Genomic DNA, 27,940 nt, shown 5'->3' with positions numbered 1-27,940 from the left:
CGTAATCTAAAAACATTAATTTTAATTAAAATTTTAAACTTGTAATAATATAGCGACTCCAGCCAGTGTCCACTTCAGTGCTTTGTCTTTAGTTTTCAGATTAAATGTCCATACAAATGTTGGACCTCGCATTCTTGTTTTGTAAACGGGACAATCATACATATTTCGCAAATCCTGCTTATCTTGTGTAATGGCTTTTATGAAAATTACGGGCACCACTGGGAAGAGCTCTTTTAGTTTGGAATCCGCAATGCTATTCAATTGGGTATCCCATCTGAAATGAAAACAGGTAATTAAAAGTAAAAATGATTTTAGTATTAGAACATTTATCAGGCTCCAACTGAACATGTAACCTAACTAAGAATTTATTAGAAAAAACTCCATATATGTAAGAACCTACAATTTTTAGTTTTTATCTGGAGGATTTGTTGATCTACAGAAATGCAAAATCAAATATCTTAGTTGATTCTTCGCACCTTGCTCCTTCCATGAATAATCCATGGATATACGAACCCTCCCTAGGGGCAGAATTAAAATCCTCTTTTTGCTTCTTTGTTACATCCGTCATCAGACACATTTTATCCAATGGCCACTCATTCTTCCTGGCTGTTTGTTGCATGATTGCAGTAAGGAATGACTGAGGATTAAAGAACCCTCCTAGCCATACCGTAGCTGGCATGGAAAAATCGGTTGTCCAACCTTCTAATTCTTTTATCCTTAACATAAAAAACCGTCTATATTCAGTAAAAGACACGTTAATATAAAAGAAATGGTCCGTACCTAAGAGTAAGATCACCAACCCATTGCCCAAGTGGTAATAGACTGGGATAGGCCTTTACGGACCAAGAATCCGGAACTGCATCCATGAAGAGCGATTCTTGCAGCATTTCCATATCGGAGGTAATGGTCAACTCTCCCTTTAAACCTAGATCGAGTTCTTTTAGTGAACGCCTCATATTTCTCGTGAGATTATTCATCCTTTCGCATTCTTGAAATGCCACAATAATATATGGGGTTCTCTCTTCAACTTTTGTCATCATTTCTTGAACGGAAAATTCTTCGGGCAGCTTATCATAAATTTCTTCCAAGGTACTCCTTACCTAAACGGACGTGAAACAACGTTTAATCTGAATGATGATAAAACTTCATGCTTTAATTATACTTTCTCTTCTTTGGACATTCCTGCGCCTGCAGTGGCACTTGAATCCCGGGGTTGCATCTCAAAAATTGTTCGAAACATATTTTCAGAAGTACTTGCCAGAAAACCTATTTCTGCGTTTGGGTGTAAACCGTACAAGTAGGGACTTTCTGTTGGAAGTCTGTCGTCAATATATCGGTGATATCCGACATAGTCAGTATTAGGTGGTGCAGGAAATCCTGCAAGGGCTCTTTATGATGCAGTTTTACGGCTATAAACTCATTCATTATCGTTATTATCGTATTAACAGAACTGACGAATTTAAATTTTTTATCAGTTGGTTACGGTATATCTACATAGATAACGAGCTAACGAAGACACACAGGATGTCTCAGTTTGTTTCGGACAAATTGATATGGGAGATAAAACTCATTATTTTAAGCAAAAAACTTCATATGAACATGGGTCCAATCTCGATCGGTAGCGAAATTACAAGGTGTTAAAATTTAAGAAAAAAATAAGTTTTTATTTTATTGTGCTGAACCTATCATATATAGACCCTTCAAATTTTATATGCATAATGCATAATAGGTGCTGCTTAAAACGAGAGTAAATTTCCTCCAGTTACTATACAGGGTATTGTATTTTCCGAGGTCTTGGTGCATAAAATCCTTTAAAAAAATGTGCTCGTACTCCACTGATGAATTTTTATATATTTTTATATATTTTTTAACTTCTCCAATCTATTACCTAAGTTTTGACTCTCTTAGTTTTTGATCGAATTCTGTTCCATTTTCTCATAAAATAATTAATTTATAAATTCAGTTAAATCTACTAACGTCAAGAAGCTCATACTATTTTGACATTTCATATTAATTTAACTATCAAAATAATGTTTTTTCACATTACCTTTGAAAACATTTGATTCCTTTTAACTTTATTCTTTAAAATTTAAATTCTCTGTATTATTCTTTTTTTATGAAAAAGCAATTACAAAGATATAGAAAAAATAATAAATTTGTATTCAATTATGTTAAATATTATATTTAAACATTTGTGGTGAAGAAACATTATTTTGATAGTTAAACTAATATGAAATGTCAAAATAGTATGAATTTCTTGACGTCTGTAGATTTGACTGAATTTATAAATTAATTATTTTATGAGGAAATGGAACAGAATTCGACCAAAAACGCAGAAGGTCAAAATTTAGGTAATAGATGGGAGAAGTTAAAAAATATATAAAAATTCATCAGTGGCGTATTAGCAAATTTTTTTAAAGGATTTTATGCATCAAGACCTCGGAAAATGCAATACCCTGTATAGTAATTGGAAGAAATTTACACTCGTTTTAAGCAGCACTTATTACTTAATATGTACATAAAATTTGAAGGGTCTATCTGTACTAGGTCCGGCACAATAAAATAAAAACCTATTTTTTTCTTAAATTTTAACTCCCTGTAACTCCGCTAACTATCGAGAGCGGACCCATGTTCATATGAACTTTTTTATTTAAAATAATGAAATTTATCTCCCATATCAATTTATCCGAAACAAACCAGGACACCCTGTATAAGCTAGAGAACTGGTTTTCGGCATGTCTTACCTGGGGCAAGGAGTAACTCTCCTTCTATCAACTCTTGTTGCATATAATTCAATAAATAACTTCTGCACAATCTCCTATCCCAGTCGTCGGTGATATGCCCCCCATACATTATCTCTCCAAAAAGGTACCGTAGATCTTCCCAAGGAACCTAGCAAGAATCGCATTAGAAACTATGGCACATAATTTCCTATTAATTGACACACAGAAAGTTTTGGAGAAAAATAGAAATTACCTTGTTATTGCTTTCCAAATAATTGTAGAGAACGCTAACGCTGATCGTCAAATCGCCAACATTAAACGGATAATTTCTGTTCCATCCTTGGGGACCAAATTTCCGTCGTTCAGCCACAACTGCATGAAAATAGCAAAGAGAGAATAGAATTGCTTTAAATTCAGCTTCCTTGGAGCACATTTCCAGAGTTTCCTGATTAAAATTGTCCAGTGCCTTGTGCAAATTAGCAAACATGCCTGTCGGTGGCTCGTTTGTGATTTTAATGGAAGACTCTAATATCCCCTGCGGGATAACACAGGAATGAGGATCGGATGATGGTTCGGCACTTAGGTATAACCTGTAGTTCGCGTGACCTAAATAAAATTACAATAAATATATTGTTACTTCTCCTAATGAACAAACAAGCGACGTTCATGTTGTTTATGTTTTCATTGGAAAGGGAACATGCGATACAATAGGGTCGCAATTTATATCTTCAATGTAGGAAGCAGTAGGATTTCCATTACGACTAATATAAACAAAAGTGTCGAGTTTCGGTTTTGGGAGGTCCAAGACCTTAACACATTTCCCAATCAAGTTACGACTAAAAGTTATATTTGCATATCTTAGATACATAGTAATTTTAAAATGGATCAGAAAAAAGCTCCCACGAGTGCAGCAAAGTGAAGCACACATCAACATCAGTAAAGGTAATCGCAGTACAAAAAACTGCAGAACACCACTACAGAATATTTTGAGATATTCTTCAATTATTAATTATGATCTGCGTATCGCTTTTTTGATCATTTACCTCTTTCTGAACATTGTTCCATCTTCTTCTCCAGTGTTGCCAGCCACTTCACTACTAAATGAATATTCTGGAGGATCACCCACTGTCCTTTATCAGCGGCAAGATCCATTGCATTTTCAGCTACAATTTCTTGACCTTGACCCAATGAAACGCTATGGAAATTTCCGGCGTCGAATGTAAAGCCCAATTTTTTCCCCATCATTTCCACCTCTTTGAGAGGGTCAACTCCCGGAGATAGTATGAAAAATACTGGAGTTTGTGAACTGGTCTCTTCATAAGATTTTTCGAAGGTCACAGTTCTTGCAGTTACATATTTTGTCCCTAATTTTTCTTCGATGAAAAGTCCAACGGCGTAAGTCATTCTGTCGGGCCTCAAGCAGCGCATGATGCAAAGTCTTTGTAAAGTTGTCTTGTTTTTCCATTCTCCTGGAAACTTTTCTTTCTCAGGGCATTCGCTTTCGACGAACTTTCTCCATCTCTTTGCTGATCCTTCCAAGTCCTTGTCAAGGCCTTTAAACTCATCCATTAGTGACAAAGCCTTTATGCCACCCCAGGAAATGTTATTTAAGAAATCAACCGGTGAATTCAAGTTAGCGATGATTGGAAACCTGAGTAGGAAATTTAGTTCTTCAGGATTGATTTCACCTAGTTGAATATGTATTTGGAACGTCATTTGTGCCATGAAAATTAGTTTGTCGCATTCGAAGAGGCCTCTGGATGTGTACATAAAAACGGAAAAAGAGATGCTATCAAGCAAACTGACTACTCTATCTTTTAGTTTTTCTGCTGGTTCCGCTCGCTTAAGGGAATCCCTGAATACCACGCTGAAAGCTTTCAGGGAGAATTGATAGATCATGTTTATTCGGAACAAATCGTTTAGAATGAAATACAAGAGAGAAGCTCTGGCAGCGCATGGACGATACTGTTCTCTGGCCTCATCTATTTTAACAGAAGTTACTTTGGCCTCTTCAACTTTTATCGCAATTTCGTTCGCGGTCTTCTTGGTGGTCTCTAAATTCAGCACTAATTCAACATCACCCAAGATATTTCCCTTGGCTGAAGATAACCGATAAAGCAAATTGTCTTCGCAAGTTTTAAGGGTGATTTTGAAGTCATTTTGCTGCTTAGTTAACGAAGACTTCAATTCTTCCAGATCCGGGCGCTCGCATTTAACAACTTCGGCCAAAAGCTGCTCTTCTAGACCATCGCGAGTGACTGTAAAATTAATTAGAGTCGTTTGTGCTTGAATTTCTGGCTTATAATGAGGATTGGCTAATTTAGTATGCAAAATTAGTCGGAAATTTGGATGAAAGTCTATTTCCTTATCGCCAATTTTTATAGCTGTTCCCTTTTTAACTAGAACTCGCCCTAGAACGGGGTCTAGAACAGCATCTAAATGTTCACCAATGTTCTCTATCAGTACGATAGTGCCATGGGAGATGCATTCTTCAATCACGTCAAGGTAAGTTCTCTGAGTAGTTCTTACTACCTTTAGGGTATCACCATATTTAGTTTTGATCCATTTGACCCCCTGAAGCTGTGGGTCAATCATCAAAGGCCACCGGGTTGAATTAGTGAGAATACTGGCATTTTCTGCAGACATTCTGTCTGTTGGAAGTCCTTCATTGTTCCATTGAGCTATTTTGGCGTCATCTGTAAGTAGGCTCATGGGATCTAAGTCTGGAGTCATGGGAATGGGAACTTCCAATTTTTGGAAAAAAGGCCGCCAATGTTTCTCCAATATATCTGTCCTGTATTTTTTCGTGAAGCATCCTAAGTAGGACAGAAACGCTGTCACGAGCAATATGTCTCCAGGAACAGTAATAATAGAAGCGTTGTAGTCTTTAATTAGTTGTCTCCATCTGATATTTTCTGAGGCCAAGCCATTAATGAGTCTATTCGCTAGGCCGATCATTTGGGTGGTAGTATCTGCCTCTGCCTGACATTTTAATTTTGCATTCGTTGCCTCCTCAAACTCAGCCCTCAAAACTCCTAATTGTTTTTCTAACTGCTCTAGTTTCAGTTTTAAATCAGACAACCTGCTCCTAGCATCAGAAAGCTCTTTATTCGCTTGAGCCAATGCCTTTCTTTTAGGCTCCACAACCACAAAAACTTCATAAAACTTAAGTATATTTGTTACCCAGGCGCATAACCCAGCTGCTGCGGCAGACTTGCTTATAATTTTCTCGGGACTGAATTCTGGATCTTTCAGATATTCCATAGTTGCTTTTACTATCTCTGGCTGTATATTTTCTTTATCGTAATTTATTAAGTCATACAAAAATTGATCTACTTTATTCATCATTGTCTTGCACTCCTTCCAGCTGCGGTCTTTCGGAATTTTGCCCTTTTTGGAAAATAATACGAGAACAGCTGCACATACGCTCACCACAGCTTCTGGAGGGCTACCAAAGGACTTGAGTTCTGTTAGATTGTTCTTGTTTAGCGTATTTAAAGCTTGCTGGGCTGCAACTAGGGCAGGTTCAGCTTTCGCCAAATCCTCTGCGCAAACTTTTGCTTTGACTGACACGTCCTCTTCAATAACACGCACCTTTGCTTCTTCTTCACTAGCAGTCGCTTGCTCTTTTGCAACTTTTTCATTTTCAACCGAAAGCACCTCAATTAAAGCAGTAGCAGCCTCGTTTTTCACGTTTAGCTCTACTTCCTGTACAGCCAGTACGTCTTTTAATCCATCTACTTCTTCTGACGTTGATGCTAATTTAGTTAACCCATTCTGTAGCCTAGTTATCTGATTATGAATATCGGCTGTTTTTTCAGTTAAGAGTTTCCGGTACAAATCAATTTGTTCCAGAAATGACTTTGGAGTTGTGTAATTGTAGCGTTTCTCATTTAAAAAATAAATATCTGAAAATGTGTTCACAACGCCATGGGCGTGAGACATAAATAACGATACTGAGTTAACCAGATTTTCTGGGAGAACTTCAATTTGAGCAAGAAATTTTCTGGATACTGACTGCAGAGCTTCAATGGGCCAGTCATGGAACCAATCTATTGAAGAACAATTAACCAGAGCTGGAAACTTTCGAGCCCTCACTCTCAATGTGGAGCCCACTGGCGAAAAGCAAAGAACAATTTTCAAAAGCCTTCGGACGCGGTCTATAAAGAATTTCCAGCAATTCTCTCTTGTATCTTGAAGACCCATTCCCTTAACTTCACCCCTCATGGCACTTATCACATTTTCAACATCCTCATCTGATAAAAGTTCGCTGATTTCACCTGAGGCTAGAACGTCGTTGATTAACACTAGATAAGACTCGTCTGGCACTTGGGCATCCGTCATTAGGAACACCATGCCGACGCTTTTAAGACCGGCTTTTATATAAAGACCTGCGATGTCTGTTTTCATGTCACCCATGGCGTAACCTTTCTTGAGCTGAATTTGGAACACTTCAAATGAAGATATGAAAGCAGCTAGTCGAGTGAGGGATTGCTTTCCAAAACCACCTACACCTACCAGCAAAGCGTTTCCTCTGGGAGCTTCTAGAATTCTATTTATTCTGCAGATGTGAAACATCGCGTCCTCAAACAAGACCAAATTCATGGCGGCGACCAATTCGTTATACCCGCTGAGGGCTTCGTGAAGAAGACGACTTAGACGGTCGAAATCGGTTATTGGAAAGTATTTTGGATCACCGATTCCTTCAGCAAAGTGACAAAATATCAGAGGCTTCTCAAACACAGCATTCTCATCAAGTTCTTCGAAACCTTTTTTCACAGTTTCAATTATAAGTTTGTTAAAGGTGTCCATATCCCGCCGCTCAACTAATTTGTCCCCATATACTCTGTTTGCTTCGTGCATCCAGAGTCTAATAAACGTTGATTGATTAGGAATTGCTGCTCCATGGGCAAATAGCATTCCCTGGAACACATTTGACAAGTCACGAAGTGTAAAAATGTAGTGAAATTTTATGGCTGTAGGCAAAAACGTTTGACCGATTTTGATGTGAAGAGAGTAGGCTGCTTGAACCACGAGAGAGCAGAGCTTCTGAACTGCCGTGCTGAACTTATTTTGTGTATTTGATAAATGCTGTGATAGAATTGAATTGTAAATATGGAGGCAATTCTCCTCCGAAGGAAAACTTACAGCAAAGACGCAAAAATGTCTTTGAAGCCGAGGATCGATGGTGAATGAACCAGCAGTAGGGTTCATTGCCGAGACGAATTGAACGTTGTGAATTTCCTTTAATGATAATTTTTGGCGATCATACCAATGTTGATAATCCATATATTGCTTTAAAAGTGTATGAGGCTGCACCGTGAAATACCTGTCTACTTCAGGCATGTTCATGTCGTCAATAAAGTAGATCATGGTTTTGTTTCCAGACGGTCCGTAGACCTTTCCAGCCTTCTTTTCAAGCGGCTTTTCCAGAATTTTCTGAAGCATTTCAGAGGTAGTATAGAAGTTAAATGGAACATTTGTTACTGCATATGCATCTGTTAAGGAATTAAGTTTCTCTCGTATTATTACAGACTTGCCACTACCCGCTGGCCCGACTAACATAACAGGCACCTTTTTGCTCATTAGCAAATCCAAGAAAAATCGAATTCTACTGGTCTCAGTAGTGCTCACAAGATTAGCTTGCAGAGGAATATCCATGTCCAATTCAAAATCGGGAACTAGTTTGTTCCATGGAACAAATCTTTTGCTTTCCTCCTCAATATAATATTGAAAGACATTACCTCCAACAGGAAATTTCACGGTTTTAAATTCATTGGTGAACCATTTGCTGAATTCGTTGCGCCAGTCAATGATTTGGTCTTGAAACAAAGCGGAGCCAAATGACCAGACCACGGAAAATACGAAGTATATCTCATACCACTCTTTGGGGCAATCAGGTGGGACATTCCGTGGGGTTAAAAAGCAATCGAGCAGGTTGACCAGCATGGTCAAGTGGGCAATATCGGATATAGGCGTTATCTTCTTGACTTTTCTGCGAACAGCTTCCAAACAAGGAGGAACATACTTGTCGAACAAAATCATCAAATTGGCTTTCTCACTTTGGATAGTGCGTGTATCAATCCACGATGCAATGAAAGGATTCCAGCCAAGATCAGCTGGATTAATATATAAAATGCCGGCTCTGGATACAGTTGCAGGTGTTGCTGTTCGCAAATTAGCAATTTCAAATAAGAGCCTCATACAGCGAGTCAGTGCAATGCGCTCATTACTGGCCAATGTAAGCACTTTATTGTCGTCCATTAAAGTGTTCAGGGACTCGATCCACATGGGATCTATATCTCCGTCCAGAACAATCCACTTCGGACCGTCCCCGCTTAAGTTCGCCTGATCTCTCATAATAACCGAAAACAAGCCATCCTTCCATTCTCTTGTGGATGGGTTTATAACACCGAATAATTCGTCATTAGTTACTGCTTTAGGATTCAGATCATTGTACAGAGGTTTAAGCTTTTGGTTGGCATAAGTGCGATTAAGACATTTCCAAACCATTGACTTTCCTGTTCCGGCAAAACCGATTATAAACACTGAGTGCCTCACGGCGAAAAGCTCTTCCAATTGTACAACTTTTAGAATGAACCCTTCTTCAGGTTGAAGCTTCATTTCAACGGCAGTTTTCTTAATCATTTTTTCAAAGTCAAGATTGCGCTTTCTGGGAACGTCTAAGGCTGGAAACAAATCTCCGATGAGTCCCATAAAAACAGGCATATCGTCAGTCACAATTTTCGGAATGTTGAAATCTCGTAGGGCTCTCATAAGCACTTGATCTTCGGGGCGTTGTTTGTCACCTCTTTTCAATGAACCAGCTACCACTAAGACCGATTTTATAGCCCTTAGGCCCCAATCGTAATGGTCTTGTTTACTGAGAAGCTCTCTGCACAATGTGTAGAGGGTTATGAATTTTCTTGCCAAGAGTCTGGCTTCTTGGAAGCCTTCAGCTACCAACATAATTTCGCAAATTAGGGCAAAATCCGGTACTACCATAGCACAAGGCCGAAAGAGGGCTTTCAGGTTTTCAGGTAATTCGGTTCGGCCGGCATAACCTGGATTCATTGTTATAAAAAGTCCCACCTAAAATGAACGTAAAATAAATCCCTTTTAATACGGTACACTTAATTCAAAAACAGTACCGTAGGAATTAATCCGATATCTTGGCCAAGAAAAAAAAATCTTTTCTTGTTATCTTTGATAGCGTCTTGAATTAACTTAACTTGCACAGCAACTACTGAGAGGACTTCTACAGATATTCGGTTGAATTCGTCGAAACATCCCCAACAACCGGTTTGAGCTAATCCCTAGAATAGAAAAGAAAAACAATAGATATTTACATCACAAGTCTAGTAGGTGACTTGTTACCGTACGAGTTTTTTACGGACGAGGTAAAGTCAAAAAGAACACAAGAATTGTAACGTCACCTAATCGACGTGTATTGTATGTATATTATTTAATTTTATACTATCTCCTAAATTACAATGGATTTGTGAAATATTTCATAATATAAATAGCGAATGTATATCATTGCGCGTTTTGTGCTTGTTGGCACTCATCATGAATCTCAGGTTTATTAAGGTTTTTTGAACTTACTAAATTTGAAATATTTCCCCCAAGTGATCGTCGAGAAAAACAGTATAGGTGAGTGCTAATAGTTGATGTACTGTTACTATTTTATACTATGATCAAACCTTATAAATATTTCCTATAGATTTGTAGTCCATCTGCTCCGAACAGTTGAACACATAGACCATCATTCCTAAAGATTTTCCCAGGTCTTTTGTTGTTTCTGTTTTTCCCGTTCCTGCAGGTCCGGCTGGAGCTCCCCCCATTATCAAATGTAGACTTTGTGTAAGAGTTATGTAGCACCTACACAAGGGATTAAATAATTTGGTAAGAATAACGTTTAACGAAGCACAAAAATATGGTTTTTTTTAAATTTCTGAGTCTTTTATGACCTTATTACTTGTTAGTTATTTCTTATATATTTTTTTATTATATTTTATTTTATTATATATTATATGTACGTAACGATGCTGACCTATCAGTTAGTGGGGTAATCACAAGCCGAGGAGTATTTCCCAAATACTCGTAAGCATATCTAAACTGGGCATCACATATATTTACAAAACAATCTTTTTCTTTCTCATCCCATCTGTGACGTATCTGACTCTGCCACTGGAACGCCTGGGAATTTTCTACTTTTATTAGAATCATTTTAGCAACGACGTCACGGGAATGCACGTCAATTGTACAGATTGTCATTATTTTCTGTCTTTCTCCGGCAGTTAAATCGCCAAGCAATAGATTGATGAGCGCTATCAATTGATTTATTTGTTTCCTTTGGTAATCTTTAAGTGCATTTTCGTAGCCTTCTTCAAGTCTTGCGAATGCCATATTCACTTCAGTGGTCCACCAGATTTGAGTACCTGAAAAATAGTCGTCTCGTAAGCAATTTTAAAACTTTTTAAATCGCTTTTTCTATAATTGCCGTAACCAATCGCGTCAAGACGTCAGAAATTATAATTTAAAAATTCGCGGCCTTCATCACTCCGATATCCTTCCAAAAACGGGTTCTAGAATTTATTTAACGCATACGTTTACAATAGTTGTCAACATAAACAGCAAATAGTCGCAGTGGTCATAATTGTCACACAACTTTACGTTAGAAGTGACAACCAACGGGCAGTTTCTAAGGTTTACTTATTTTCGTTAATGCTCCGTAGTTCTGGATAGCACAAATTAGCTTGACTTACAAAGATATATCCTATTATGCATATTACATAAATAGTATACCACAAAGAGCAGGCTGAGCAGGGTAATCGTATATCCAGGATTCTCGTGGCTTTTCATCATACGTAAATACCGCGTCGCCAAATAACTGATGAAGTGTATCCCTCATAACGTCAATGACCCGGTTCAACCACATTTCCACCTTTCCACTGCAATCACATACGTAAGAAAACTTCACATGTTCTTCATTTTCCTTGGAAATCATTGCTTGCGCCTTTTTTGAATTTTTTCCTCCTTCTTGGATGAATACTAATTTCGCCAAGGAATCGAACAATTTCGTCAAATGTCGCACAATCAAATCTGGTTGATTGCCATTAGAAAGAATGTCTAGCAAATCTGCAGATGAAACAAAATAGAAACGTGGAAAAACTAGACGTTTGGTTTCCAAGTAATCGTTGAGAGCTTTCTCACATAGGGTCAGATCTTGCAAAATTGATTCCAGCTTTTCATAGAGGCCGAGCGTATTTGTAGCTTCTACAATGTTTAGAGTCCCCTGCATATCGCTCAATACTTCCTTAAAATCTCTGTCGATTTTGTCAAATCGTTTTGAATCCTCAGGCAGCTGATTTCTTATATCTTCAGAACCAATGAAAATGCTTTCCAAATACATCCACTTCCTCTGCACTTCAAAATAGACTTGTATTACTTGATCAGCGTTTCCCAACTTCTTTTGCCAGTCAGAAACTTCTTCAAGAAAGAAATCTATGAATTTTGATGTCATCATGTTTTGTAAGGCTACTTGGTTTTCTTCCAGGGTCTCTACTGTCTCTTCGCTTATGGTTAATATTCTCAATTTTGATCGTTCATGAGCTTCGGCGCCAAATGTCATTACGTTCCAAGTGGCGTTAAGTTCTTTCAGCACCTTTTCCATGGCCATTTCCTTCACGGCCTTGTCGACAATATTTTTCACTTCATCTTCAAATTCGTGGAGGTTCAAGGCGAGTAGATCACTTAAGGTTGTATCGTCGTTCATTACAAACTTAACCTATTAAAAAGAGATAATTTTTAGAGAAAATATTTTTATTACAGCAAATACACATTTTTGAGTCTGCACTTGGAGAATATGCGTTGTATGATATCATGTTAGATAATTTTCTTTGCTTCTGCAGGTGAGGTATGTTTATGTAGATGATTAGTGTTTGTTGAGCCGTCTTAAGTGTTCGTGATTGTTGATGTACTCACTGTGTATATCAACGTTGATAGTACGTGTCCCACCTACGGTGAAACAGAAAAAAAGAAATTTTTATTAAAAAAATTTTGTTTTACAATTTACTTTTAAAAAAATTTCCGGATTTCAAAAAGACTGAAAAACCAACTTCATTTTACGCAATTAAACTCGACAACTCATTTGGACTTCATAAAATCTCAGTGAGTAAATTCATTACAAAAATTTACTACTGAATGCATAACTTTAATACTTATGTACCTATTTTAATTTAGTTTTATGATTTGCTTTATGTTTGACTGCAGAGTTTCTATGAAATTAATTTAACTTTATAAAAATCTATTTAATTTATACATCTGTGATAACATCGTCAATTTAAACAAATGGCAGTTGCATTACTCTTTGCTGTTAAATAAGAGTTTTGGTACCCACTGTGCATATACAAGAACATTAATTACCTTTGTTGCCTGCATTAACTGAATCCAATGCCTGTCTCTAATAGCAGGATTTTGCAATTCCGTCACAGCCCTCAACGATGTCAACATATTCTTTATCGTGGCATCCAGCTGAATGTAAGTATCCCAACCCTTAATTTCCTTATCCATTTGTCTTATCTCTTTCCCATACTTCTTACATTCCATTTCCATATTATCAACATCAATCTTTTTCCACGGGGTCAACTTCCATTCGTCAATGCAGGATCTGACGACATTTATGAAATCCCAGAGCTGTTTAACTTGTTTTAGCTCCTTGCGGGTCGTCTTCATTGCTTTAAATTCGGGTAAGGTAAGCTCAAATAAATTGGCCTGTTCTTGCAGTTTATCCCTTTCTATCTCCAGTTCGAAGCATTCAGAATTGGTTTTATCTAACAACGAATATACGTTTGGGCAGTCCCAATTGAAGAATCGCAGGTTTTTGAATAGATCTCTATACATATTCTGTCGGATTTCAAACAAGTTAATGTGACGCTTAATGGCATTAACTTGCAAAGCTTGTAAGGGTGCCACGGCCTGTTTGGTGGTTGCAGCTACCTTAAAAAATGTATTTAACCGATTAATCCTTGTAGGAGGAAATTATTGTATATTGGATGAATTTATACTGCAATACGAAGTACCTTTTTGCAGTGGGCCCACCTATCGGGAATTTCTTGCAACTGCACAAAAACTTCCTCAGGGAATTCGACATTATAATTGTCCTTAAGTAATTCCATAATTTGTTTTAAGGGCTCAAACATCCTATCAGTCTCAAGTTGACGCTCTTTTACTTTAAACAAGTAACCCATCACTTTCAGCAAGCCATCATAATCATCTTCTGTTAGTGGGACCTAAATGTACCCATAAATAATCATGTATATTTATTGTGTCTCTTTAGCAAAAGTGGTGGTAACAAGAAATTTTCTGATGAAAATTTTCTATTTACCTGCATGGCAGCAACTGCCTCTTTAATAAAGTTGTCCAGGTCATTCAAACTGTCTACAACTCTATTATAAAGATGTTGCTTAAATAGATTTCCCCATTTGCACACAGCATTTAGTATTGCTTGACGGAGAGGGCGGACGTCCACCCTTAACCAGGGAGCCAACAACTTCTCAGGAGATATTTTCTCTACCTTAAACCAACCAAATTACTATTGAAAATCTAAAGATGTATAACATCCTCTCCATCCACCCAATTAAAGCCTTCTATTCTATATACCATGATACTGGTATATATCCCCACTCAAGAACAAACCTTTTTATACAAATCTTCGTAATAATCAATTTGATCTTTGAATTGCTGAATTGTAGGTGGTGTCTGTTTAATCGCATCTTCCCCTTCTTCATTCATTCTATACAGTTCGTCAACACTTAAAATGCGACCGTACAACAGGAACTGGCGCAAAAACTCCTGTCTATCCTCTTCCCACAATATGTAGTATTCATCGAATTCCTTTTCAAAAGTCTCAGCAGTTTCTATTCCTATCAAAACCTTCGAAAAAATTTCGTTTTTCTGATGTAATAAATCATTATCTTCCTTCACAACATCATAATAAGATTCAAATATTTCGGGATCTGCGTGTTTCATGTAGTTTGCCATTGAGTATACGTCTTCCAACAAACCTGAAATATTCGACGAATAATCTAAAGACTAAAATCAAATAGATATTCTGATTATTTTTTACAGGACCATGTGTTCTTTAGGCTCGATTGTATAAGTGTGGCATAAGCTAAACTCACCTTCAGCTTTAGCTCACGTTGGCTTTCCCATAAAAAATTTATGACCGTCAAATTAACTTAATTTGTGGCAAAAAAGTTGTTCTTATAGGAGGGAATTGAAGCTTAAGCTTAATATAACCGAAGGTTTACTTATACAATCGGACCTTAGCAGTACAAAAAGTAAATTCGACTAGAATTTAAAACTTTTCCGAAGGAACCGTTGATTCTTACCTTTCATGAAGGTCATAAAATTTACTGGTTCGTCCAAAATTATGGAAGGAATGAACACTATGTTTGGTTCGTGAAGCTCCATGACAAGTTCGAGTAAAGCACTGGCTGTTGCGTCTAACATTTCGTTTAGCAAACCAACTTGATTAATCATGACAGCATTTAGTATTAATTCCATTATTTTGACATCAAGGCTCTTTAGGTAAGGTATCCACATTGCCCACTTTTCAGCTTTCTTTTTTTCGTCCTTTCGAATAGCTCCTTCTTCTTTCGTCATTTCTTCCTCAGTTTTTTCCTTCGATTCTTTCTTCTCCTCTTCTTTTCCTTTTTTACTATTTTTAGTCTCGACAGATTCCTCTTCAATGGCTTGAGTCAAATGAGTTTAGTTGCATTGCAACAATACTTCCTAAACTTACCCGATGGCGGTGGTTCTTCAAATTCCATTGGTTCGTTAAACAGTAACTCATAATTTTCTTTTACAATTCTTCTCAATTCTGCTGACGAAGCACTAACTTGATCTTGCCTTTTCTGTAATCTTTCAGTTCGATCTTCCAAATACAAAACATTCTCCTTTTTACCATCTTTCCTCTCAAACAACAACTGTTGCGCCCATAAATTTATCCCAGTTATAAGATTGCTTATGTTTATCTGTGATTTTTTCACTCGATCTGTTAATTCCTTCACAGTTTCAAGAATGTAGCTTATTAATTCGGGATCTATAGTATATACAACATTATTGCCAAGTCAAGATGTTAAAAATACTTACTATTGGTATCCCAAGTATGAACATCTGTTACTTGTAGAAATAGTTTATCAAGAGTTGCTACCTCATGTTGTATTAAATTGAATTCTACATTGGAAGTCTTGTTCCTTAAATAATTGTACCACTCTACAATCAGGTTAAATTTGATAATAGTCTGATGCAATTCCTCAGCTTTGTCAAACAGGGCCATTGCTTCAAGGGGTAGATTCTCAATATTCATGTTCTTGAGATATTTCATTTCTCGCAATATAGCTTGCAGCTCCTCATCAAAGTTGAGTTGCAGTAATCCATCGCAGTCCCGTAGAAGTTGAAACTTCTTCATGCTTGTGTGGATTTGTTCGGGAAGTTTGGTAAACCATTCTTCCAAAAGCTGATTTTGGTCATTGATTAGTATTTCTTTCATTTCACCTAGTTTTCGGAACACAAATTCAGGATTTTCATCCGTTAATATTTCATCTTGAATTAGTTTAAATTCTTCTCCAGGCTTTGAAACGCGAATGTATAAACGTTGAATCCAGAGAATTCTTCCTGCCAAAGGTGGGTAATTTTTATCTATCGGCGCTCCTTCCTTTTGTGATATGTTGTAGAGTTCTTTCACAGTATCGAGCTCTTCATCAAACATTTTGGTTATTTCTGGGTATTTAACTTTTACGAGTTCACTAATGTACGGTCTGGAGAACATGTTCCCTGCTATGTTTAAATACTTGAACATAGTTTCCAAATTGTGGCAGTCATCAAACGCCTGGATAAATATTGCAGCTAATCTTTTGTCATAATCCGCGCATACTTTCTCGAAGTTTTCGTAATCCTTCACCAATGAATTGTCCTCAGTATCAAGAACCCCATACTGAATGTTTTGAAATAAACCGTAATATTTGTTAAACTCTTCGAAAATTTCCAAGCATTTTGCCGACAAATAGCGACCCTTAATACCACCGATTTCAACTTTCTCTAGGCGAGAAAAATCTATAAATGTTTGTAAAATGGATTTCACAAGATCAAGCCGTTCCAGAAAATCATACAACCGTTGAAATACATTTCGTCTATGGAAGGTCCAAGATTTTCTGATAGGAGTTTCATCTGTGCTATACGAGGGAGAATAGTACGAATCTAAATTTGTTTTAACGTACTCAAACGCTTCTTCGAATGAATTCAATATTTTAATAGTAGCTTGAATTTTTTCGTACATGTCGTCGGGTTCTCCTTGAAATATGCTGTTTGAATCCAGAGCTCTTTCAGCTGAATCGATTAATAAATTAGCGATCATTTTAAAGAGTATAACGATACGATCAGTACGGGCGTAGTATTGGGAATTCGCCCATATAAGTCCAACAACATGAACCTGAAATGTTGGAGAATTTCAGACAAATGTTGGTTAAAGGCTTTTATGGTCGGTTAAAATGCCATTGGAGACATTTTCTGAGCGCATTATGCGTGAACTAATGAAATGGCTCCTTTGCGTTTCGACGTCGAGAGGCATGGAAGGTTTACTCATTCGTTACCTCTCGTCTTTCAGAATGTTTACCGCTGCTATAGATCAAAACTTCAAAGAGCAATTTTATTAAATCACAGCTTTTACGCCCGAAAATATTTCCAATTGTAAAGTGTTAGGTGCGTGTCCTTTATAAAAAAAAATCGTGACCTTCAAGAAAAATGGCTTCATTTCAACTAGCTTACTTTGATTTCGATTTTGACCATAAAATTTAATTATACAGAATTTACTCCAAGTTAAAATTTTTTCACTGTACACATATATATGAAAACCACGTATGTGGATGTCTTTAGGGATCTTACCATTGGTTTAATAAAAGGTTCAGTTTCCAAAAACTCGTTTTCATCAAACTTTGAAAAATGGGGAATAAAGACTTTTAAATACTTCAAAATGTCTCGTGTCTCCACTAAAGCTGCAACTATATCCTTAAACAGGGTCTTATATGCCTTTGCGTAAGTGCTATTTGTTAGTTGTAAGTATTCACTCATTTTCTGAAAAAGAGTACCTAACTCTTATCAGTATCAAAAAATATTACTTCCACCCACCACAGTGTGTCATTCCACCTCTTAGTATGGGAGTTCCTCCCTTACTAGGAGTTCCTCTTAGATACCCCTTGTTAGGGTTCAATTATTGCTGTTAAACTTATTTGACACAACAGTTACAGAAGAATCTTACCTTAACTCTCGCATCACACAATTGATCATAAATTGACTCCATATTTTTTGTCCTGGCATTCCAAAAATCAATCTCGTTCATGGGTACCGGATGAGCACCATTTGCGAAACATAACTGAGACGTTTGTTTCAGAATTTCCCCACAAATAGCTGACCACTTTATTACGGCATTTTCGATGGTCGTTTTCAAAGACAAATTTATCTCTTCGCCATTGGAATCTATAAAATCTTGCACCGTTTTAAATATTGTCGAAATGCCTTGAGGCATGGGAAGAATCACTTGGCTTTTCATAGCTCCCTTAATCTACAAATTTGCAAGTGAACTACGTATTTATGATATGAAACGGATATGTATGGATATGTGAAACGGATATGTACGGACACAGATATATTACCTGGTCAATAGTATTCTTAAAAGCACGGACATGGGTTACTACATCTTGGGAAACTACTTTGGGCCATCCCACTTGGTTAGCAGAGTTAGACATAAGAGGCAGAAAGACGCCTTCAACTAATACTGATAAATCCTCGATGGGATGACCTGACACGTCTCCAAATGTGAGCACTGAACGGAAGTTTTCCATTGTTATCGCTTCTGACTTTTTTCGTATAAAGTACGTATATTTTTGTTTTATTTGTAGATTAAATGACGTAAATGGTGTAAGTAGGCCAGTGGAAGGTAACGTCAATAGGAGCATTTTCTGAGTGGGATCCTCAAAGAACTTTAAAATCAGTTTCTAGAATATGAACAAAGCCAAGAGGATTATTACACAGGGAAAATCTATCTTTGATCTGCGCAACAACTTATTCCTTGTACTTTTTAATTACTCACCCGGTACTCATCAGTACCGATCATTTTATTCCATTTGTCCTGCTTCATTTTATATGACTTTGTCAGGTAACTGAGCAGAAACTCGAGCCGCACATCCTCAGCATCATCTTGTTTATCGTCTTTCTTTTTGTCGTCGGTCATGGCACGAAATCGGGCACTATTTATATTTTAGCCAGTTAAAGCTATCAACACAAAATGCAATAAACCAATAACGACTGATAGTAGTCGTTAATTTGCTAGGCAACCCTATTGAGCATACAGGTCGATAATTTACTTCTGCAAGTGTGAAATTCGGCGGAACTACGGCGGAGGTGTTTCGCTCCATGTTATTATACAGTGAAGGGCGGTTATTAATGTGCCACGACTTAGAGGACTTGGAGGTGAAATATTGAGGAAGTTTAAACGGCACAAATATACAAGGTGTTCCAGAAACAATGGTGCAAATGAATATTGAGCACTAGAAAAAAACTCACACCTCTAACTGTTTTCGAGATATTTTCATTTAAGTTTTTTGGGGTGCTACCAAGAATTTGTAAATTCAATAAATTAATATAGTTGTTCGTTATTTTAGAAACTAACTACAGTTAATTATATGTAATTTTCGATTATTTCCGCCTGTCCTCTATTCAAACAGAAATTTCTTCTAGCTCAAGCAGATTTCTGTCCATGGCGCTGAAGAAAAACTATCAGGGCGCCCAGGAACTAAAATAAACTCATCAATCTTGTATTCTAATTTAATATTTATTTCATACAGTCTAATCGAATGTTTTATTCTAGAACTAAACAAGATTCTCGTCATGATTCAGTTGTCTTGAACTTAGACCCATTATCATTTTAAATGTTCAGTAACATATTAAAAATTACATCAAATTTGCTTTCGTAATGAATAATTATGTAAATAATAAAGTAATTTCTTTAATTAAAATACGTTTAGATTCTGATACTATCATGGTACTACCAGTATGGAAAAAATATTGTGCATGCCGGCCTAAATCTTTGCCAACGCCCAACAGCAAATATTGTGCATGATTGCAACTCAAAAACAAAATAAAGTTATTAAGAAAAGTTATATTACGAAAGCATTATACAGGGTATCCCAAAATGAGGCGGTCGACGCTTAACTACACATTCCCCAGTCAAAAATGTATCGGTTTATAATGATTTACTGATATACGAAATTTTTTCCTTCTGGAGATACAGTCTCTCAGTCTCATTTTTTTAAAAGTTTTGCAGGTAAGTCAAAAACGACCATATAGATTGCAACAAAATTTGGTGTATACTCTTTCTGCTTCTTGGGACACATTCGACGGGGGTTATTATTGTAAACCATCAGGAGTAGTGGTCAATTGCTAGAAGATCGAATGTTAAATACACCAGAACTTTTTTATTAGCTCATGAAGACGGTTGTTTTTTTATGAAATTCCCGGTCTGTTACGCAAATAAAAGAAACCAATCATCTTCATGAGCAAGTAAAAAAATTCTAGTATATTTAACATTCAATCTTCTAGCAATTGATCACTACCCCTGATGGTTTAGAATAATAACCCCCGTCGAATATGTCCCGAGAAGCAGAAAGATTACCTATACACCAAATTTAGTTGTAATCCATAAAGCTGTTTTAAACCCATCTGCAAAACTTTAAAAAAAGTGAGACTTTGCTGGGTTGTATCTCCAGAAAGAGATAATTTCATATATAAATACATATCAACATGAATTGATATATTTTTGACCAAGTAATATGTGGTTAAGCGCTGACCTCCTCATTCTGGGAGACCCTGTATAGCTCATTACGTAAATAGCTATTTCAATTGTTTGCATTCACACGTTATTCCTTCGGTTTCGTTACCCAGAATGCTTCTATATGATTTGCCTTTATAGAACAATTCATCATAAGTAATTAATTGCTGCACTTCGAAATTGAGTTTTCTTCCAATGCTTTGGGACTTGAATGTAGTAAAGAGAGATGTAACAACTTGGGGTCTGGGTTCTAGGGGTAGCTCGTTTTCGTCCAGTGAAGTTTTCACGTTTTCACCCTAAACAAATGCAATACATAGCTCTGAAATAATATTACTAAATACACAGTGCGTTAAACTGTACTGACCTTAAACAGTAATGTTGCCAATTCGACTGTGACGGTTGCCAATTGGTATCCTATTCCTTTTTTTGAATATTCCGGTAATACTCCTAAGAATACCAGTTCCAACAAGCAGTCAACGTTATAAGGAGTGAACGGGTCCATATTATCTTCCAATTGGGCCAACAATTCGAACAGAGCTTTCAACTCATCGTGTTTCGTATTTCTAGAGTATTGATCAAGTATTTGCTTGGATTTAACATTTTTATCCTGAAAATTAAAGATACGCAGGTTACAGTTGATGCTTGCCAAATTTTAACTTATTACTGGCCTGGATTTTATTTAATGCCACTCCAACGATTTTTCCTGTTTGACTATCTACAGCCACAACGGACACCCCATGTCGGGCAATGTCAATCAACATGGCGTCACATTCTTTTATAGCATCTGGTACATTGGCCAAACCAATCGCTTTACATACATTCTCGTAAGGGAAAAAACCGTTCCGAAGCACTGCAATGGCGTCTTGTAGGCGATCGGCTGTTAAGGATTTGTATTCGATGGTTCCTAGGGAAAATAGTAATGAAAATGTTTACTGCAACTGCTATGGAAAAGTAATTTTAGTTTTGATCTACCACAACGTGGGAAAAATGAAAAAGGAATAGATCTATTTGCTCCAAGAAACCAGTTATCTGAATGAGCAAGTTTTTTCCGGTTTCGGAGTATTTAAACGTTTTGCGTTTAAACACAAAAATGCCATTTTCTAGTCTGCGTTGTGCCATTCGTCAATTTTTCGCCCTATTCCTTTTTTTTGTCAATCGAAGAAAAATAAATCAGTCGATATTATTCGAAGACGAAATTATGTGAAGGTCAAATTGTTGCTTGTCCAATTTAAACAACAAAAACTATTAATACTCCTTAAAATCCGTTATTAATAATTTTATATCAAAGTGATGATTATATTACTTACCGTCATTGCTTTTTGCCCAGACTGTATTTTGCACCATTCTGAAGATAATCTTATGAGAATCTGATTGAATAAAACTTGGTGTTTAATAGTTAACAAGGCGCGGGCCGCGACTTATACTGTTTTTATAGGATTTATTATCTAAACAGTTTCCAATAAATACATAACATTGGAATTGAAAAAACAGTATGCAATCAAAAACCACTAATAATAGCAAGAGAATTGATGGATACACGCACATGCCACGAATGTGATTTGTTTACTTTGAGTACTATAGGTGCTCTTTGTGTATTAAATCTGTGATTCTAAACCAGAGACCAATAATTCAATGTTGGAATCACTGCCGCCTTTTATTGTCCTTTATATGTGTAAAAGTACTTCGTGAATATACATTATTCGACTATTTACATGCACACGTGAATAGGGCGAGTTTGCTTGCCAGATGCTTAGGACAGGGATGTCAGTAACTAGCAAAGAAATAAAGGCGGTTAAAAGAGGAAACATTTGCTCTTTTAGGTGAGTAATTTGAAATTCACTTTTTTTAAGTTCTAGAACTCGTTTTGTCGAATTTTTTTTATCAATATAGCTGTGGTGTTACCTTATTAATAGGCTTTCGGCCAGATGTGGCACACTCGATTAAACTTGGTGACAATTTTATTTCTTATTTGAAAAGATCTTTTTCCAAGCTTTACAACTATAGTTATTTTTAAAAGAACGAACCAGTAGTATTTTTTTTGTCGATTTAAGGTCAAAATGAGGCAGAGTGTCATTCGTATCGATTTATTATGCTTATGGTTTACAATATACCATGCACAACCAACATGCAAATTATTATTATTATTATTATCCAAAGGTCTCCATATGGAAAATCGACTTTGGATCAAGTGTAGGCACACGTTTACATAATATACACGTGTTTCATAAACTTGTTAACTAAGGAGATGTATGGATACCGTCAAAATCTCTCAGTCCATATTTACATTGGTCTATTTTTTTCCTACAGAATAAATGTAGCTCGCCAATGTATACCAGAGTTTTCCCATCTAAACAAATGTATTATTTACTTCCTACTCTTTATCATTTTATCTATAAAATATTTATATATTTTATCTACTACTTAAAACTGTAAATTATTACATGGCATGGATACATGATATTAGTGCTAGCGGTTTTGCCAATTGTAAACTAGTGTACATGGTTTTCAAATAATGGAGGATGTCAGCTATATCTGGAAAACTAATTATTGTGAAGTCTTGAGAAAAAATATTAAGACTAAATCGACCATGAGAAATTTTCTGAAAAATATTTTTAAGTTTGTAATTATATCACTAGGGGATGTTTTTTACATGACTAATCAATAATATGCCATATTTAATAAAATGTATCAAGAAAACGTATATTTTAAATATAAAATATACGTTTTTGAAACAATTTACCACAATTTTTGTAGGAAAAGTTTTTTTGAATTTTTGAAACTAAACGTTGGGGGAATCTTCTAATATCATGTCAAAAAATGCAGTTTTCTTGTCATTAGCTAAACACAAAATTATCCTATAATACTTCGTTAGAAAGGTCATTTTGCAGGGTATGACGTAGCGATGATGTCATTTCATGTTAGTCCCACATAAAAACCGCTAGTTGGCGTTATTTGAAAAATATGGTAATTTTTAAGTTATTTCGGAAAACTTAAGTGGAAAAGTATAATTTTTGTTGCACTATTCGAAAGAGCATCAAATTTTGCTTAGTCTAATCAAAACCCGGTGTAAATATCTTTACGTAGTAATAAATTATAGCAGTTTGAAAAAAGGATTTTCTTACGCAGTAAGTAAACCAGCTGCACTTATGAATTAAGTAGGCTGTTATTTAAATACCATTTAAATCAATGCTAATAACTTCAAATAACAACTAAGATTAAAAGAAGAACATTCAAATTAAAAAAATTATTAATTATTTTTAAGATGCTTAAACTGTTTCTCATAATTTTCAATGCACAATTGAAGTCGGTCCTGTATGGAAAAAACTGCAGTTTAGATTTCTCCCAAAGTAATTGATGCTATAGCATTTCGGATCTTATTTTTCATGCCTTCTTTTGTAGTCGGTCTACTTGGAATAACTAGATCTTTTAATCTACCCCATAAATAAAAATCCAAACACGTAAGATCTGGCGACTTCGCAGGCCGTGAAAATAAACTACCATTTCTCAGAAAATGTAAGCTCTGAATGGAAATTCTTTCATAATACGAGTAAAATACACTGGGCAACCATGGTGTTTGAAGGTTTACATTTTGTTAATAAAAGTAGTTACTTCAAGTCAACTGAGTAAATGTTGGAAATATTCACCTCGAACCTCCATACAACAAAAAAGATTTTGTTCAAACCATCGTCGAACATTTTGAAGTATGTGTGGAGTAGCTTGATTACATTCCTTAATAATCCGCTGGCGGTGTAAAACGCAATCTCTATTTTTGCGTTAGAATCCATTTAAAGTTAAGTAAAATTGTCGTCAATTGTGTTGGGAAAATATCCAACATCTTCACCTAATAATAAATTTCTTTCTTTGCCAACGTAAACCCTTCTAAATCACCCTTAAGGGCAGTGTTTACATTATCCAAATGCATACACATTCCACACTCTTCCCACGCTCATAACTCTTCTCACCCATCATTTTTCTCACATCTTCATGGCACCGTATTGATAAGCAATCCTTATTCCCTTGCACTAATAATTCACACTAATTGGTATGACTATGAGGTGGTAAAAATATATATGGATAATATAAGGTTCATATTCGGTGGGAAAATTAAGTTTTTGAGACGGTCTCACACAGTCTCATATAGTTTCTCACACAACACGCGCCTCTTCAACACCTCTCCAACTCTCTTTATATACTCCTACAGCCTTAGTAGGATCTCAATACTGTTCTCAATTAAAACATAACATTTGCCCTGTTCCAAAAAACTCCCGATCGTCAAAGGTTCTTGATAATCGGTGGTCGCTTGTGATTCTCTAGTTTACCCTAATTTTACACTTTGTTATGACTTTTGTCACCTGTGCAGTAGTGTTGGGCATTTAGTTAAATAAAAATAAGTGTTTTGTTATCAAGTGTGTTTGTTCTGCATTGGTTCAGCGCCAAATAAGATATGGTCCTTCGAACAAAAATAAGATCTAAACAAAAGAGATACAGTTCACCTCGGCACTGCCAATCAACTGTGCCCCCCTTGTGTCTGGGGTGAGACAGCAAGCAAAACGCAAACTTGCCCCGTTCAAATTGTTAAGTACATTTTTATTGTACGTGTGTAAAGATCACTGTTTTCTACTGCTTTTTCTACTGCGTAATTTAAGTTTGAATATTTTTTGTTTCTGTAGTAAAGTGAAATAGATAAAATAATTTAACGCAAATAACTCAATTTACGCATCTTTGAGAAGCCGCCATCTTGGTTGTGTTGACAGCAGAGACTTGAAACTCGAGGGTTATAAAGTACATTCAATTACCTTCAAAATGAGGTGTCACTCGACCCCCATTTCCATTTAAAATTTTGGAAATGAACACCCTCCCGCTTAAAAGGGTTGCAGATAGGGAAGTATAAATTAGCCTAAAATGATTCCCCTTTAAAAATAAGTTTTAAGTGTCCGAACGTTTTTTTCATAGATTCTCTTAGTTTTTCAGAACTGCTCGTGTTTCATTTTCAAACGGCCACCCTGTATACTAATCCAATAGAAATCCCAATGGCTTGGGATATGGTCCTAAAACTAATATGGCAACTAATTGCTATACAGGCCAACACATTTATTATGTTTTTCTCGTTGTGACCTCTTCCTTGGCGTCGGTGCGCTTAGGATTTAATACCATGGTATCGTAAGCGAAAAGTCAGATATTTAAATGTTTTAACATTGTAACTCCTTCTTTCTAGATTCTTTGACGGGTATATTCTTGCCACCACTGTTGAACTTTTTAAACATTCAAAATAAACGGCAAACGTATCGAAACCTTCCTAGTTTAAAATTGGATTTTTTTTATCGCGATAAGATCAAAAATGTTCATCAAAAGCTATGTTGATAAAATAATTTTATCGATAAAAATTACGTTAATTTAAATGCCTATTCATTTGTTTTAAATTTGTGACGTAGACGGGCATAAATATGCTCAAGGCCTACTTGATTCATAAGCGAAAGTGGTTTATTTTATGCCTAAAAAGTCACTTTTTCAAATTGCCAAATTTATTACTACGTAAAGATATTTGCACCGGATTTTGATTAGGCTGCAAAATTTGACGCTCTTTCGAACGGTGCAACAAAAATTATACTTTTCTATTTACGTTTTCCGAAATAACTTGAAAGTTATACCCTGCAAAAAGGACTTTCTAACGAAGTATCATAGTATAATTTTGTGTTTAGCAAATATCGAGAAAACTGCATTTTTTGAACTGACATTTAAAGGTTCTCCCACGCTTTAGTTTCAAAAATTCAAAAAAAATTCCTATAAAAGTTGTGGCAAATTGTCTCAAAAATTTATATTTCATATTTAAAATATACGTTTTCCGGATAAATTTTACTAAAAATCGCATTTTATTGATTAGTCATATAAAAAACGTCCCATAGCGGTATAATTACAAACTTGAAAATATTTTTCGGCGATTTCGCATGACCGATTTAGTCATATATTTTTCTCAAGACTTCGCAATAAGCAGTTTCCCAGATATAGCCTACGACTTCCCTTATTTGAACACCCTGTTCAATCGTTCTTGGTAGATGCGTCATCGCTTGAGTAACATATCGAAATTCATCAATATTTATTGACTCAAAATATGTTGTTGGCGTGCCATAATAACAATCTCTTTTTTTTTGTTCTGTTTGATAATAACGCCCCGCACATTCACCCTTTGCTAATGGTTCGGACAAAACCTCGTTAACGTTTCAGTGACGAATTGGTTACATCGTTTTTAGAATATAGGAAAAATTATTGCAAAAACGAAAAAAAATAAAAGAATTGAAGTATATGAATTGGAAAACAAATAGTAATAATACATCACTTGAAACATCACTTACCTCAAATCGGCCTTTGCTCATGTGAGGAAGTCATTTAGTCACTGCATGAATTATGTCAAAAAACTCACATATCACTACAAACTCATATGAGTCTTGAACGATTAATACAGCGATTTTTAGAATGTTTAGAGCCCTCAGTAAAGGGTGAATGTTATTCTCGGTTAGTTTTAACTGAGAATGGTGTGCGATTCCACCCCTACTGGTGTCTGTGGTGTTATTTCCAAAGAAAATAAAAGAAAAAATGGGCAATGCACCTCAAACATATAACCACATGCTCAAAATCTAGGAATATTCTAGTATTTGCCAATAAATAATATTTTACTTGAATCAAGCCTTGAACTTACTTGTGACACTTATTTTTATCTCAATTTGTCAAATGCCACACTAAGGAATCTGCATAAAAACGATTTAAAGGTATGCAGAAAATAAATTGTAGTAGGAGGAATTATTAAAAACTTCAAAAAAACATACAAATTTAAAATTTAATATGGAATGTGTCCTCCCCATGTATTTATGGTGGTCCTATAACGCCTTTCCATACTCAGGACCACGTTATCCAAGGATATTAATTCTTGCTGATTAATATCTTTACGAGCCTATTAGAGAGCTATTGGGAAGTTTTACATATATAGATTGTGCCTCCTCTATAGCTGTGAGCTTCTTATGTGTGTTGAATTCGACTTCGTGTAACAAATGCTCTCCAAACACCTATTCTTCGAAAATTTGAACTAATTACTAAACAAAATGCTTCTCCACTGATCCGGTTCCCATACCACATATTCTTGAGCTCATACTAGTCGAGCGGCGCAATTCCCACAGTTTAGAGTTCAACATCTCCAAGATCTTCTGGAGACTAAATTATCTTCTTTCAATCTCCTGTGGATGGTATGTCTTGAAACAACTATATTATGCATCCTGTGTAAATAATTAATTAACTGGGCTACAGTCACAATGCCATTTCTTCGAGCTTTTAATTG

At 36.0% G+C, this 27,940-nt stretch overlaps 3 protein-coding genes across 3 annotated transcripts; all 3 read right to left on the bottom strand.

The window, feature by feature from the left end:
* Positions 1–25: 25 nt before the first annotated feature.
* LOC136419794 (dynein beta chain, ciliary-like) lies at positions 26–17,813 on the bottom strand. Its single transcript, XM_066406337.1, has 20 exons — positions 17,673–17,813; positions 15,882–17,220; positions 15,532–15,831; positions 15,119–15,481; positions 14,424–14,791; positions 14,113–14,301; positions 13,808–14,017; positions 13,152–13,724; positions 12,711–12,743; positions 11,532–12,513; positions 10,777–11,164; positions 10,427–10,604; positions 9,875–10,039; positions 3,767–9,815; positions 2,977–3,329; positions 2,745–2,892; positions 1,163–1,377; positions 781–1,100; positions 477–716; positions 26–274 (listed from the first exon to the last, which is right to left on the bottom strand). The coding sequence occupies exons 1-20, from the start codon at positions 17,673–17,675 to the stop codon at positions 34–36; spliced, it is 12,657 nt and encodes a 4,218-aa protein (XP_066262434.1). The 5' UTR covers positions 17,676–17,813; the 3' UTR covers positions 26–33.
* An 88-nt stretch (positions 17,814–17,901) lies between these two features.
* On the bottom strand, positions 17,902–19,017 carry LOC136419719 (dynein beta chain, ciliary-like). Its single transcript, XM_066406247.1, has 4 exons — positions 18,877–19,017; positions 18,440–18,781; positions 18,046–18,348; positions 17,902–17,982 (listed from the first exon to the last, which is right to left on the bottom strand). The coding sequence occupies exons 1-4, from the start codon at positions 19,015–19,017 to the stop codon at positions 17,902–17,904; spliced, it is 867 nt and encodes a 288-aa protein (XP_066262344.1).
* Positions 19,018–19,650: 633 nt separating this feature from the next.
* Positions 19,651–22,075, bottom strand: LOC136419838 (uncharacterized). Its single transcript, XM_066406409.1, has 4 exons — positions 21,921–22,075; positions 21,282–21,517; positions 20,978–21,220; positions 19,651–20,909 (listed from the first exon to the last, which is right to left on the bottom strand). The coding sequence occupies exons 1-4, from the start codon at positions 21,955–21,957 to the stop codon at positions 20,676–20,678; spliced, it is 750 nt and encodes a 249-aa protein (XP_066262506.1). The 5' UTR covers positions 21,958–22,075; the 3' UTR covers positions 19,651–20,675.
* Positions 22,076–27,940: the final 5,865 nt, after the last annotated feature.

This window comes from Euwallacea similis, chromosome 3 (assembly GCF_039881205.1).
Source record: "Euwallacea similis isolate ESF13 chromosome 3, ESF131.1, whole genome shotgun sequence".
Lineage (NCBI taxonomy): Eukaryota > Metazoa > Arthropoda > Insecta > Coleoptera > Curculionidae > Euwallacea > Euwallacea similis.
This window is presented reverse-complemented; position numbering and strand designations above follow the sequence as displayed.

Bases quoted from the DNA above. Each gene is read 5' to 3' on its own strand.
- LOC136419794 (XM_066406337.1), bottom strand. The intron at 2,893-2,976 runs GTAATTTCTATT...GATTCTTGCTAG, and splicing joins ATTTGGAAAGCAATAACAAG to GTTCCTTGGGAAGATCTACG. The intron at 275-476 runs GTGCGAAGAATC...TTTTCATTTCAG, and splicing joins TTATTCATGGAAGGAGCAAG to ATGGGATACCCAATTGAATA.
- LOC136419719 (XM_066406247.1), bottom strand. From the start codon at position 19,017: ATGACCGACGACAAAAAGAAAGACGATAAACAAGATGATGCTGAGGAT. The intron at 18,349-18,439 runs GTAATATATCTG...GCAAATTTGTAG, and splicing joins TTAAGAATACTATTGACCAG to ATTAAGGGAGCTATGAAAAG. The intron at 17,983-18,045 runs GTAAGATTCTTC...AACCCTAACAAG, and splicing joins TGTGTGATGCGAGAGTTAAG to GGGTATCTAAGAGGAACTCC.
- LOC136419838 (XM_066406409.1), bottom strand. From the start codon at position 21,957: ATGGTGCAAAATACAGTCTGGGCAAAAAGCAATGACG. The intron at 21,518-21,920 runs GTAAGTAATATA...TATTTTCCCTAG, and splicing joins CTGGGCAAAAAGCAATGACG to GAACCATCGAATACAAATCC. The intron at 21,221-21,281 runs GCCAGTAATAAG...TTTAATTTTCAG, and splicing joins TGGCATTAAATAAAATCCAG to GATAAAAATGTTAAATCCAA.